Source organism: Nothobranchius furzeri, chromosome 10 (genome assembly GCF_043380555.1).
Source record: "Nothobranchius furzeri strain GRZ-AD chromosome 10, NfurGRZ-RIMD1, whole genome shotgun sequence".
Classification (NCBI taxonomy): domain Eukaryota; kingdom Metazoa; phylum Chordata; class Actinopteri; order Cyprinodontiformes; family Nothobranchiidae; genus Nothobranchius; species Nothobranchius furzeri.
Genome location: NC_091750.1, coordinates 67607577 through 67621413, shown reverse-complemented (window position 1 = coordinate 67621413; position 13837 = coordinate 67607577). Strand labels below are relative to the sequence as shown.

The window sequence follows — 13837 nt, the reverse complement described above, 5'->3', positions numbered from 1 at the left end:
TTGAATCCAAACCACCCTTTTTGCATCCCTCAAGGCGGGAAAATCCCAGCTGTCTGATTGGCTAAGGGCATCTGCCTCATTCTATTTTGAAATGGCTACTTGGTCCTATTACTGCTCTCTTGCAGCAGGCACCATAAAGTTTCTTCAGGAATGTTCTACTTAAGCTTCTACTTTTACTCTATTTTCTTATCTTGTTTTTTGCTCCACTATAAGAAGCTCCGTGTGATGAAGCCTGAAGCCTTCCCCAGTAAATGAAGTAAGCTGCCGGGCCGTGGATTAAAAGGTGGAGTCTGATTTCTGACAGGAAACAAACCTGGCTGTGAAGGAGTTTTAGTTTTTACGGCTGGTACGGTCTGTCCCAGCTGTGTCTTTTGAATTTGTCTCAAACACACAAAAGAAGTCAGAAACACATCAAACTTACACATTGTTTAAGCTTCTAAAGGAGGGGAAACAGAAAAAAGCCCCCCCAGTGATGATTCAATAAAAACGCTTCATGAAGAGAATCTGCTGTTTGTAGTAAAATGAAAAAATGAAGTCAACCGTAAGCTGCCTCGGAGCCAGTCTTAACCTTGTGAGAAGTGAATACTGTGACCTAATGAGCTAGAAATGATCCTCGGCTAACAGAAAGACGTGAAAGAAGTTGGAAGAAAAATGTTTTTCTCTATGTTTTAGCTAAAATCGTGTTTATCTCGAGTTCCCAGCTGAAGGGTGAACTTGTTACTTGCAGTCGCTGGTGTTCAAGTCGAAGCTGTGAAGCTGTTATCACACGTTTGGGTGTGTGTTGTTGTAGTGAGGACATGTATGAAGCAAAAAGCTGCAGGGCGATAATTCACTGCTGGCACGACGGCTGTTCTTTTATTAAAGCCTTGGCTACATCCGTGTCCTTCACATCCCTGTTAGTAAATGACGTGACCTCTTTTTTTATGTACGTAAACATCAGTTGATCGCGCACATTTCTCCTCATAACCTTTCTGTCCAGTAGACTTAGCAGGCTTTTGAGTGGAAAGGATTGCGGTCATTATTATCGAGCGATGGTATCTGCGTGTTGTGTTGTTCCCAGCTGCTGCTCCATCGGCGAGCCTCGTTGATATTCAGCAGCCTCTGACCGGAGACGGTGTAACCGGCAGTTAGGCATGCGGTGTGGCGGCAGGAATGGATGCTGGAAGACAGAAAACATCATGTGCTGCTGATCTTTTGTCCCCCACTGGTTAAATTAGCTTCACAAACATCCAGTTGCACACTTTGTTTATTTAGCTTTAATTTCAGCCTGCGAACATGTCGGATGTTTAATTGTACAATTAAAACACCGTACAGTGAGAATTTGAATCAAAACTATCAGATGTTTCTGCACAGCTGCACCACAAAACGCCTCCTCTTCCTCAGGTCTGTACATCTCTGCAGCTACTGGGTGACTGCAGCAGGAGTGCATCATGCCGATAAATCCTAACCCTCATATTTGAGAAGCGCTGCATTGAAGCAAGGTGCCGTCATGCACACCCATATTCTGTTTTCACCTGCAATCACATGCAAATGGAGGCACCAGACCACATCGAGGTCTTCAGTAGGATGGAGCTCCACGTTCTTCTGTGTACTGTACACATCAGATGTTTTTACACTTCTCTAAGCTTTTATAATTCACACATTTAGGATCATTTCCCACGTGCATGGAATGTACCCTGCACACACAGGTTTGTAGACAAACGTTTAAAAAATGGCCCTGGTCACAATTTAAAAGAAACGTTAAACTCCTCCTTTGAATCTGAGGGGAAAAAAACAACCAAACTAATGAGTGTTGTTGTTTACATGCAGCTCTGTGTGACACGGGTGCTTAGAGGCCGGCTATAACTGATCCTAAATATTCAATATCTCCATTAGGACTGACTGTCTTGTCTCCTCAGACATCGGTGATCCTTTTGGTGTTCACGCAACACTTTCTGTGCTAGATCATGAGTTCTGCGCGCGTGAATTTTAGTATTCGGGAATCTCATTCAGGAATGACATTGTGATTTTTTTTTTACTGGTTACGCAACTGGAAATCTGCACGTGTCCGTTGTTTTGAAAGTTTCAGGAAGTTTTACAATTATTTTTGTTTTTGACTTGTTAAGTAAGTGTAAACGATGTGACACTACGTATCTGGGTTGCAGCCGATGGAAACAAAGCCATCAAATTTAAGGGAAAATTGCTCCGTACTACGCTTCGTGGGTGTTATGCGATGCGTACACGTCCAGAGGAAAGTAAGGTTATTGTCTTTAACCACTTAATCCTTTGCCTTGGACAGGTCTCTAGTCTGTTACAGGTCTCTAGTCTGGGACACACGGAGACAAAAAACATGCTAACCACACAGAAATGCCTCAGCAGGTGTTCAAACTTGCAACCTTTTCACCTCAAGGAAACGGTTCTATCAACTGCACCACCATATAGCCCAAAACACACATAACCTGATATATCTTTTTTTTTTACTTTACATTCACAGCTGACAGGATGATGTCATGGTTTAACGGAGCAAGGAAATGTTTTGCTTTGGAGATGAATTTGCAGGATGTGTGATTATCTCATTCCTCACCGAGGGATTCGGGTAGTCTCGGCGAGTCTGTTATGTTGACATCAGCTGTTTGCTGAGAGATTCCTGCTCGGCCCACAGAGGATTCACGGTAACTGTCACATCAATCAGTGTTGCCACAGCACTGGTCCCGCTCAAACACAAAGTCTGTTTTGACTCCACATCATCCTGCATCACCGCGATGGCTTTAACTGCTGACTCTCAACCTGCCCCAGCTAGACATTTATATATTCAGGACGACGGCGCCTGACAGTCGATCCGGTTATCTTGCTGCTGCTCCTCGGCCTCGTCGCACCCGGCAACACGAAGCTCTGAAACATTCCCGCTTGTCTGGTCAGCATGAGGGAGAGCTGTGAGACGGAGCAGGACTGAAATATGAGTCTGAGGGAAAGTTTGACTCGAAGTGGGAAAGAACATCAGTATTTGTGCCTGAACTCCACATTTGATGGATTTCCAAATCTGTTTCTCCACGTAGGGTTGGGCATCGAGCATCGATTGGAACCGGTGTTCTGACTATCCGTGCTTCCTCGTCGAACTGTCCTACCAACGCACGTTTCAACTGCTGATTCATTCTGTCCGGGTTTACTGAAAATCGGTAGCTACTGTTAATTTATTTTATGAAAAAAAGTGGATAGTGTAAGAAACTGTTTAGTCATTTAGTAAAAATTAACCCCTTAGTTGCTAAAAACATTTGAATATTCTCAGAACAATGACGATTTACCAACTACTTTCACCCATGTCGAGAAAGTGATTCATAAAAATGGAGATTTGAACGACGTTGGCTCTTACCGTTCTATTTCTCTACCTAATCCTTTATTAGACAAATTAATCCACATGGAACAAACATGCTTTCCCCCAATATTTATAGTTATTTGTTTGAATGTATAATTTTGGAGATTATTATACAACTATGATAACTTTATTATATGTATAATATAAAACTTTTGGATATTAATTTGGGACTCTTTCAGAATGACTGTAAACAATGGGAGAAATGTCTTGTTTACAGTATAATAACGATATTTTAGAAGCCATTTACAAGCTAACTGTCAGGTAAACATACAGCAAGCAGTCATTTAATAAAACAACTTAAAGAAATACTTACTGTGACCTTCGGCGAGTTGAAAGTAACTAGATAAGTGACGAGATTAAACGTAAACTTCCACAGGTAGCGCGTCTCGACTTGTAAACAGCCTGTGACGCAATAATCGGCCTGCGCTGCGCATTTCCCTAAAGTAGCACATTTCGACGGGGAGCACGGATAGTCGGAACACCTGTTCCAACTGTTCATTTTTCCCGGAATCGTTCAAAGTTTTTTATTTCGATGCCTAGTTTCAATTCCTAGAATGCCGACCCGAAGAGGAATCTGCGGCCGATCTCCGTGAAAAATAAACGTGATCTGCAAATTGGGATTAACACTTTTCAGAGCTGATCACACCAGCTGTCTATGTGCAGCACGAGTCCCCCCATATACACAAACGCGTCTGCCGAACTTTTACTCCGTAACGTAAACTTTAACTCCTGCAGCGTAGGGGAAACGTGTTAAATACGTCAACACGGTGGATTTAATAGAAGCTTTAAAGAACAAACTCTGGACGGTGTGAGGTGAGTTTGTCTCACTGCAGAAATAAAAACACACGGACGCAGCCGCTCACCAACACTCGTGTGTGTGTGTGTGTGTGTGTGTGTGTGTGTGTGTGTGTGTGTGTGTGTGTGTGTGTGTGTGTGTGTGTGTGTGTGTGTGTGTGTGTGAGCTCGTCAGAAGGCTGAACAAAACCTGTAGAACAAAGTCATCATGCTAGAGCAGCTTCTCTGTGGTGGACCACACCAGCTTCTGCCACAATAAATAATAATAATGATAATAATGATAATGATGATAATAATAATAATGATAATGATGATAACTGGTAGAAAATTATTTGCATTTTGCAAAAACATCACATAATTTTTTTTTAATATTCTCAATAAAATAAAATAAAAGTATATAAATGTCAGAGGTCACTACAAAACCCACTGTAGAATAGATGCACATCTGCAGCACGTGAGGACCTTGTTTGGGGGGAATTATTTTTGTTGTCACTTTTTTCGCAGCCTCGGAGTTCGTGGCTATGAAAAATAGATGCATGTAAACTAAAAATATATTTTTTTTTCTTCTATACGCGCAGTTTGCATTTTTGTACCACATGGCTTTACGTATTATTGCTACAGCCTCGCTGTCCCGGATGAGACGTAACCTGACATGAAGTGGAAAACGAAGCCATGCAGTATTGGAAAACAAAATATGAGTGTTTAACAGTTGATTAGTTCTTTGCAATAGTCTTAATTTTTATTTTTACAAGGTCTTAAAAAGTCTTGAAAAAGTCTTAAATTTAATTTTGAGATTCCTGCACGTACCCTGTCCTAGTCTCAGGGCAGAATGCCAAGATGACAGGAGTGCAACATAACGCGACGAGCCATCTGCTTAAAAGTCCTACATTTTTTAATAACACTGTTTACGTCGTAGGATTAGACAAAGTCACCCTGTAGATTTTTAGTTTCATTCTGCTTTTCTACTCGGCGTTCCTACAAATCTGTTGTCTGACCGCCTCCTCATCGTCTCATAGCAGCTCTCAGGCAAAACGAGTAACTCCGACACTGACACCATCACTTGTTAAGTAAATTTGGAGTAGCACAGCCCACCCCCTACCCTTCAGGTCTACTTCCCCTGTCAGCTCCTCAAATATAGGTCGCATACAGCTGCTCGGGAGTATTTGTTTGCTTGGCTGTCACCTCTCGTTACGTCCCCCTCCCCCAGAATCTGCAGTGTGGGGTCATGAGCGAGGCCATGCTTTAATGCACACCCGCTTCGTACTACATCAGACTCCCGTGTTCTCTCAGTGGCGGCTAGAACGTTGTAAGGTGGAGTTGTGGATTATTAATGCAGAGGTGATGGTGTAATAGAAAGCACAGGATTTACTGCTCAATCGTCTTTTTAAGTACAATTTATCTCCTCCGAAGAGCAGGAGTGAATCGTTTTACTGCTTAGGTACCGAGCTCCAGTCCAAAGGAAGATTTAGAGACAACATCTTGTCTAGGAAAGGGATTGCCAGCGTATATTGCCATGTTTCTGTCTGGATGGGTGTGGGAGATTTCCCCGCGGGGCTCAGAGGTATTAGAGTCATTACAGTGACCTTTATTTGCCCCCCAGTCTCTGCTGAACTCAGTCTGACTTGTCGGGGACAGCGTGGCTGTCACATCGTCTCTTCAAGGGACAAGACACACTTTACAGTCAGATAGGTCAAAGCTTGTTGGGAATGATTACGGTCCAGAACCCCCGGGAGGTCGGGGCATGCTGTTACAGCCACGCTACTTTCATATTTATCAGCCAGGCTGTGCCCTTCCCTCCTCGCATCTGATGCCCACCACTTACAAATAAATAAATAAATCAATGTCTTCTTTATTATAATAACCCTGCTCTCAAAGTATAAAGAACAGTAAGATTGTTATTTATACTGATTTGTGTCATATTATATTTTCTCTATAAAACGGCATTATACTCCTTTTTGAACAAAGCACAGTGAGTCATCCTAGTTTGTTTGGTTTTAATTTTAATAAATTTACATCCAAAGATGTTTTTTAACGAGCAGAAATGTTTTTTCTAACTTCAAGACTTTTAAAAAAATGAAAGATTGTCATGTGCAAGAATTAGTCTCTGATTTCTAGGTGGACTTGAAGTATGTTTGCAGCCAAAATAAAACAAAAGTGTGTAGCCAGCAAATACCGGTTAAACTGAACCCAAATAAAGCTATTCTTATGTCAGGTGTGTTGTCTTTCATTGCTCCGTACCTTTCAGAGCCTTTTCTTTATCACCCGTCAGTTTTGACATGAATAAAAATAAATGTAGAAAAATGGACAAACATGTGGAATAAAACTTAACAGTTTCAATTCCCTTTAATATCTGAGAAGGTTTGTGCCAGATCTCAGCATTGTTTGTGTTAACTGCTGAGGTTTGAAGTGCTTTGCTAAAAGGAGGTCAGACTAGGTCCAGAGGGAGACTTTTTATCTGGCTGCACAGTTTTCAGACCGGCTTATTGGCACAGCTTTGACCTTCAGTGTTTACACGCGTCTATCTCCTAATGGGGCTACTGTGTTTAGCAGTTTTCAGCTTCAAATTTACAACAAGCAAATGTTTTATGAGTCCTATAGTTAATCTGGAGATGTGCCTAAAAAGATGAAAGTGAAGCTTAATCTGGTGATCCTCAAGTTTAACTTTACAGACATTTCCACACAAACAATCGGCTAAGGTAGGTTTACTTTACCCTTAATCTGCTGTAATCTTTGTGGAGTTGTCCCCCCCCCCCCCCCCCCACACACACACACACACACACACACCACGTAATCATTGTTTCCTCTTAAAACTTTAAAACAAATAGTTGATCTCACCTGTCCGCTACAGCTGGTGACAAATCGCCAGTCAGGCATTTAAAAAAATATCTCTAAACATTCTCCAGAATGGGGGTTCTCAAGTTCCTTGCGTTAAAAAAAAAACCGTTATGTTTGCTGCTGATATCTCCCGGGACTGCCGGCTGCAGGTTGTGGACCCCCGGGGCGATCCTCTGCGCCTCTCGAGGGGGGCGGGGGCTTTTCTGGTTGCAGTCTCCTTGGGGTTCCTGTGTTCTGGGGCAGCGCCTGGATCTCTGGGACTTGGAGCTCCCTCCGTCTCCTACACGTCTTTGGGGGGCAGATCTGTGGCCCCTCACACTCTATTGGACGCTCCTATAGATAAACCTTACATAAACAAGCGCGTGTACACACACAGGTGCTCTCATAAGTATGGACTTGGGCACGTTCAACACATGTCTTAAGGCTATGGTGGGCACTAAATGCACTGTGATTTATCATTGTGTGATTGTTCAGTTAAAAAATGTTGATTTTATATTTCTTCATCAAGTTGACGCAGTGATAGCTTGCTCCTGATGTATTGTTGTGTGTCCCTTTTCTGCAGGTCTAGAAGCAGACTCTTGTTCATCATTGTTTATTTTTGTGGTCCCCCCCACCCCCCTTGTCTCTTCCTTTCTCTTTCACCTCTGTCTCCGTGTCTGGTCGAAATTACAAAGCATTCAAAAACAATAACAATAAATTTGTAAGAATCAGGCGTGACGTTAACGTGGAAGCTTGACACTCCACCTGAGAGTAAATCTGTAAGGCTTGTCACCAGCATTCAGGCATTAATTCTGTAAGTCAGAGTGATCGCGCCAGTCTGGATTCCTTCTCAGGTAGAAAGTGCAAGAGATCAAGGTAACCAAATAAATTGAGGTTAAACGGAACAGATTATGACATAATTGAAAAAGACTTCTTAACTAAATCATGACGAAGTTTGCACAGCACAGGGTTTCCCTCAGCGCTTTATAAGCCTGGCGGCCCGCCAGGCTTTGCTTGCCCACCCGCCAGGCTAAGCGTCATGCCCCGCCCCCCTCCCCGACCCTACCGTGTCCGCTGACACGAACGGCACAACGAAGCTAGAGCCCTCCATCAGCTGATACTGGTGAGAAACAGCAGTGGAACGTGTGCAAACCCCCCACCCCCGCTGTCACGGAGGAGTGCTGGGAGACGGAGCGCACGACCCCCCCCACCCCCGACAGCCAAAGCCGCCAGGCTCAACTCATTTTCAGGGAGAAGTCCTGCAACATTTATGTCATGTGTTCCACACGAGCTTGCAAAACATAAAAGTTCTCCAAAATTCGTCATACGTTCTAACTCTTCTAAACAATCATTCTAGAAAAATACAACTAATATGTAGCGTAATGGTTGTTGGCTCTTTTATGAAAGATGAACCATTCTACACAATAATCTGGAATATTAATTTTAACAAATTAATAACCAAACGTTATAGAGATAAGAAGACTCAAAGGTTGTTTTCATCGATAAACTGACGATCATATCCGTTTGTCTGTGTTTCAGTTCAATGAAAAGGCAAGTTTAAATTTTAAGAGATTTAATTCTTCAATTTAAACTAACGATTTGAAATGACAATCATAGGAAAAAACAATCAACATTGGCAACCTTGTTGGGCAATCTTTAACAGTTGATATTTTAAGCTTGCTCAAATAGACCTTGTGTTGGATGTGCTAAAATTTGAGGATGATGGAATTATAAATGCGTGCATGCAGGTGTCTGAGATGGCTTCCGGGAGAGAAAAGGTGAACTGAGTGAAAAATGATGTTTTGCAATTAAACTTTAGTTCTTATTAGAAAAAAAGCATCAGAACGCTATCTGGTCGTGTTCTGCCTCACCGCACTTAGGACCCTCTTTTAGATCCGGACCGAAGGAGGATGTGTTATCCAGATGACACCTTGGCTGACAGAGAAGACGAAGGTGTGCGACGGTCCAGTCCAGAGTTGACCTCGGTACACATTGCTGAAGCGTTTCGGCAGATGCGCTTTCTCATGTTTAAATTAACTCAGAAATCAAAAGACTCTGGGACGAGTCTGCGTTAGCTGGTTGCATTTCAGCTATTCTGTCTGGCTTGACAGAAATAGCGTGGTGGGAGAACAGGAGCCTGCAGGGCTCCTTTCCCCGTGGCGTTCGTTCCGCACTTCCGCTCTCTTCCGTTCTAACTCTCAGTCTAACTAATAATTACCTTGTGCTAGCATGCGCTAGTAATGCTAACACCATGCAACAGCTAATCATGTTGTAAATCACTGTTACGTCATGTTTATGAACCAGAGCTGAAAATCACCACCAAGATGGGTGAGTTCATGAATGTTACATGGCATCACACACTTAAATAAGCCATCTGAAACCCTGATGTGGCTCACTTTTAGTTCCTGAAACAGGCGTACCAGAGCTTTTTTTCCCTCAGAGTACAACTTGCAAGGCATTCGTTCCCACTAGAGACCACTGCACACGTGTTGATGAAACGTGTGAACTGGATTTAAAACTTTAAGGAGAAACCAGGAGCGTTGGGCGCTTATCTGACAGTTTGCTGACGGATCACAATGTCCCTGCACGGGCCTGTCAGCTGTCATGTCACCATGTCCTCCTTCCACATGTGATGTTGATGTGAGCTCTTTCAAATCGTCTCCGGCAGATTTTATTTGATGCTGTTGTCTGTTTTTCCTTCATCTACTGTTTAAAGCTTCTCTGCATTTTTATTGTATTAACTTGGACATAAATAATTCACATCTTATATAAATGTGTCACTAGAATGTACGTAGATATTGAGTCAAGCCCAGGAGGAGATGGATAAAGTGAAACTCCAGCTTAGATTATAGCCTTTAGGTCAGCCTTCCAAAAATAACCCAGAACTTCATATTTACTGCTCATTTTCCAATTATTCTGTCCAAAAACTGTCCACTCCATCCCCAGTGTCTCCTCATCAGCAAATACCATGAGGGCTTTTTGTGATTTGGAAAATAATTTTCTCTGCTGCGGTTTCTTGGTCTCTGGATCTCTCCTCCATCTCCAGTAGAGTCCAGCTCACTCTTCATGCATCAGTGATGTTTCTCTGTTGTTGCAGAAGCTCGCTGCCAGAAGCACGGCCTGCACATGGCGCAGAACCTCCTCCAGGAGGAGGTGGCTCGTTCTGAGGAGCACTCTGAGGTAAGAAACACTCAAGGGCTCTTTGTCCTTTTGTTCCTGCTGAGAATCCAAACAGTGCTTTATTGTTTAGGCAGTGGTGTCGTTGGGGATTTTTGTAAAGGCACACCACTCTCACGCTCACAGCGAGCCCACCCACTTCCATGCATTCTGCTCTCTTAAGCCATGAGGCGAGCTACACATACAGCCATCAGCCCACCAGCATAACAGCAGCATAACCCAGTTAGCCAGACTCTGCACATGTTCACTTTGTTTCTCTTTGGTAAAACAAATGAAACTGTAGTTTTGAGTTGGGTCAGGTCATCCCTGTAATTCTGATGCGTCAGACGTTCCATTCACATCTAATAAAATAATATCAGCTGATGGAAAACAGCTCTCTTTAATAGATGGGATTATTTTTGGGTGGGGGACTTTTGTGGTTTCTATTGAATCGTTTCTAAAATAATCTCACCTGGTGACCTTGGCGCCTCACAGGTGTTCAAAAACAGGCTTGATGATCATCGCAGAGGCAAACGGCTGAGCACAAAGACGGCACTCATCGGCCTGCAGGCCTGTATTGTATAACTCCTATCAGTGAACTGCACATTTTCTCTGTCATACGTGTTCTGACAGGAGCGGTGTGAGCTCATAGCACAAGAGCGCCTACAGTGGACCTTTTGTTTGTGACTTTATGATGCATCGTTGACGGTCTACAGACATTCTGGGGTATCCCACGACTGTTTCCCGACTTTATTAGATGCATTTTGGTTATTTTGTCTTTATTTGAATCCAAAACACAGAGACATCTAAAATACATCAGTGGGGGATTAAATATGTGATGTGATGATTAAAGCATGTTGTGGTTTTGGTGATTAAATCATTTGGTCTCAGCCAGTCAACATTCACCATAGCAAACAAATTCTGACAGTTGTGCATATCTCTTCGTTTAGTCATAACACGTCTTAATACCATACCACACCAATTTATTTATAAAGCACAGTTTAAAAATAGCATGGCAGCTAACTAAAGGGCTGTACAAAACGAGCCAAAGGCTCAGACACAACAACAACCCATAGCATAAAACTAAAGAATTTGCTAAAACGCATAAAAAGTGAAGCATAAAAATACATGTTAAAGATAGCAGTCAAAGCAAACAAGTAAAAGCACCATGCCAGAGAATAAAAGAGAGAAAACGATTTAAACCAGCTAAAAACGACACTATTAAAACTGAAAGGGATAAGAAATATTGCTAGGTGCAACTAAGAGAGTAATTGATAATAAACTAATCAGATAAGGAAAACAACGCTAAGACATGCAGATGGGAGAGACATGGCCCCTGAGATTTGTGTTATTTTTAGTGTAGAGGATCATGGAGGGAAGGCCATGCTGAAGAAGTGTGTTTTAACAGCAAACTTAAACCTACTGAGGGAAGGAGCCAAACGTTGATTTGGGGGGGACAGAGAGTCCCAAAGTTTTGAGGCTGCATGAGCGAAAGTAGCTACCCTGGTGATTTATAGCAAACCTTCAGAACAACCAGAAGCAGGTAATTGGCTGATCGAAGGAGATGTGTGGATGTATAAGGACACAGCAGGTCAGCCAGATAAGATGGAGATGGGCCATTAAAAGCCTTGTACACAAAAACGCAAGACTTTGAAATGAATCTTAAACTTGGAGCCAGCGTAGATGAGCAAGAATAGGAGTGTTGTGCATGCATCGGTCGGTATTGGTTAAAAATCAGCATTTAGAACTTTTTGTAGTCTGCCTAAGGCAATGACTTCTCTACAGGCCTGTTTTTGCTATCAGAAATTCTGGGTAGTTTTGCCAGACCTTTATGGCATGTCTCCATTTCACCGGACCGGCCCGAAAGAACCAGTTTCTGGGCCATTTTCAGAAAAACCAAGTACTTGACCTGGGGTATTGGTTCAGAAATGACCCAGTAGAGTTGCTGGGTGGGACTTGTGGGTAACTCATGCTGATTGGTTTTTACTCAGTAGGAAATGACATCAGCACGCATCACCAAACAATCAGTATTAGTAAAATTGCATCATTGACGCCAATTTAAAATCACCATTTCTAAACTTCTAGCGCTGAAAAATGCTGATGACCAGGGGCGCCGTAAAACGGTGAAAGATTAGGAAGATTCTAAGGGCCCACAGCTGTCAGGGGCCCAAAAAAGTTTCAAAGTTGAATAAAAAATAAATAAAGTTTAAAAATCACAAGTACTTTACTTTGCAGTATTTTTTCTCATTTAAGACATTAAACAAACAATCTTTTAGTCTTTATGAAATGTATATTTATTCAGAGGTCCCTACTTTATTTTGACTAATAAATTTGAACCCCCCCCCACCCCCGGCATAAAATGGTACAGTCCACCTGGCCGAGGGGCGCGTAGCAGGCAAGACCAGCTCACGCAGCAGTCAGACAGCAGAGTGCTTCAAGGCACGCTGCAGTAAAAATATGTCTGCAAAAACAAAGTCTGGGTCACAGAAAAGAAAAGAAAGAAAGGTGAAAGAGGACAGGCAGAAGACAGGGCGTCAGTATGTCACACAGTTTTTCTCAAAGAAAGGTGGGTTTAGTTACTGAGTGGTTAAATTCAACCTGTTTTCTAGCTCTGATATCCACAGTGAGAGGAACTATATTTCATCTAATTATGGTAAATGGGTTGTCGTCCTTGTCCCTACCAGAATCAGCAGCTGATGATATGTCAGCAGGTGTCCCCTCACAACCCAATGAACCTCAAGAAGGTGAGCAATGTAGCATGTTAGCTAGCAGCCTCATTTAAGGGGGTCTGTGGGAATCACTTAAGGCTCTCTTCTCTTTCAGTACTATTACAAAGGAATATAAAAAGGCTATTTTTGGTGATAAACACATTGTTTTTCCATATAATGATAATTATATATATCAGTCAGCAAAAATGTATAGATTGTTTTGGATGCTGGGCAGGTTGAAGCATTGTTATTTAGTCTGTCACTAAGTATGTCACTCAGCAGCATTATTAATTATATCACTGTAAATAATAAATCTTGCTGTGTACAATCAAGGCTGAATATATTTTTAGCAGTTTTTTTGTTGTTGAGAAAAATGGGTTTCTAGAGACTTATATACGTATTCATGCAAAGTTGTCCAACTTTAAAATTTTATGTAACCCTAACTGACTCCGGTTTGAACTGTGTGCTTATTCATTTTGTGTCTATGATGAAGCCATGGAGACTTAATAAAGAAGTCACCTTGTTAGCAGTGAATCCTTAATTTTTGTCAGTCATACAGAAATACTTGATTTCAAGAGGAAAGACAGCTGAAAATGTAGTTTATGTAAAGCTTTAACACAACATGGAAATTTAATTAGATATCCAAATTTGAATTTTATCATCAAATAAAATCTTAGAATAAACACATTTTAAGGGAGTAATAGGGAAAAGGAGATTAACACCTTTCAGCATGTGCATTTCCTGCTTTTTCCAGCAGTGATATTGCTAATTCTGTTGAAGGAAATTCACTGTTTAATGAGAGACAGCTGGTGAAAATGATATGTGAATAAGTAAGAATGCATGTAGACCTACATAATTAAGCAAAACTGAAACACTAATATAAAGTATATATATTATATATTTTTTCTCCCTTCGAATCTGGGAGGGTGGAACCCCAGCTCCAGCTATGGACAAGCCCCCAGGGGGCCCAACTTGATATTTTTTCATGGGGCCCAAAATCTCTGGCAGCCCC

At 42.0% G+C, this 13837-nt stretch overlaps 1 protein-coding gene across 1 annotated transcript in view; it reads left to right on the top strand.

The window, feature by feature from the left end:
- vps37d (VPS37D subunit of ESCRT-I) overlaps positions 1-13837 on the top strand; it is a 47905-nt gene that overhangs the window by 22865 nt on the left and 11203 nt on the right. The window contains exon 3 of the mRNA XM_015961893.3: positions 10059-10141. Coding sequence (XP_015817379.3) covers positions 10059-10141 — 83 coding nt within the window. The remainder of the gene's footprint in view (positions 1-10058; positions 10142-13837) is intronic.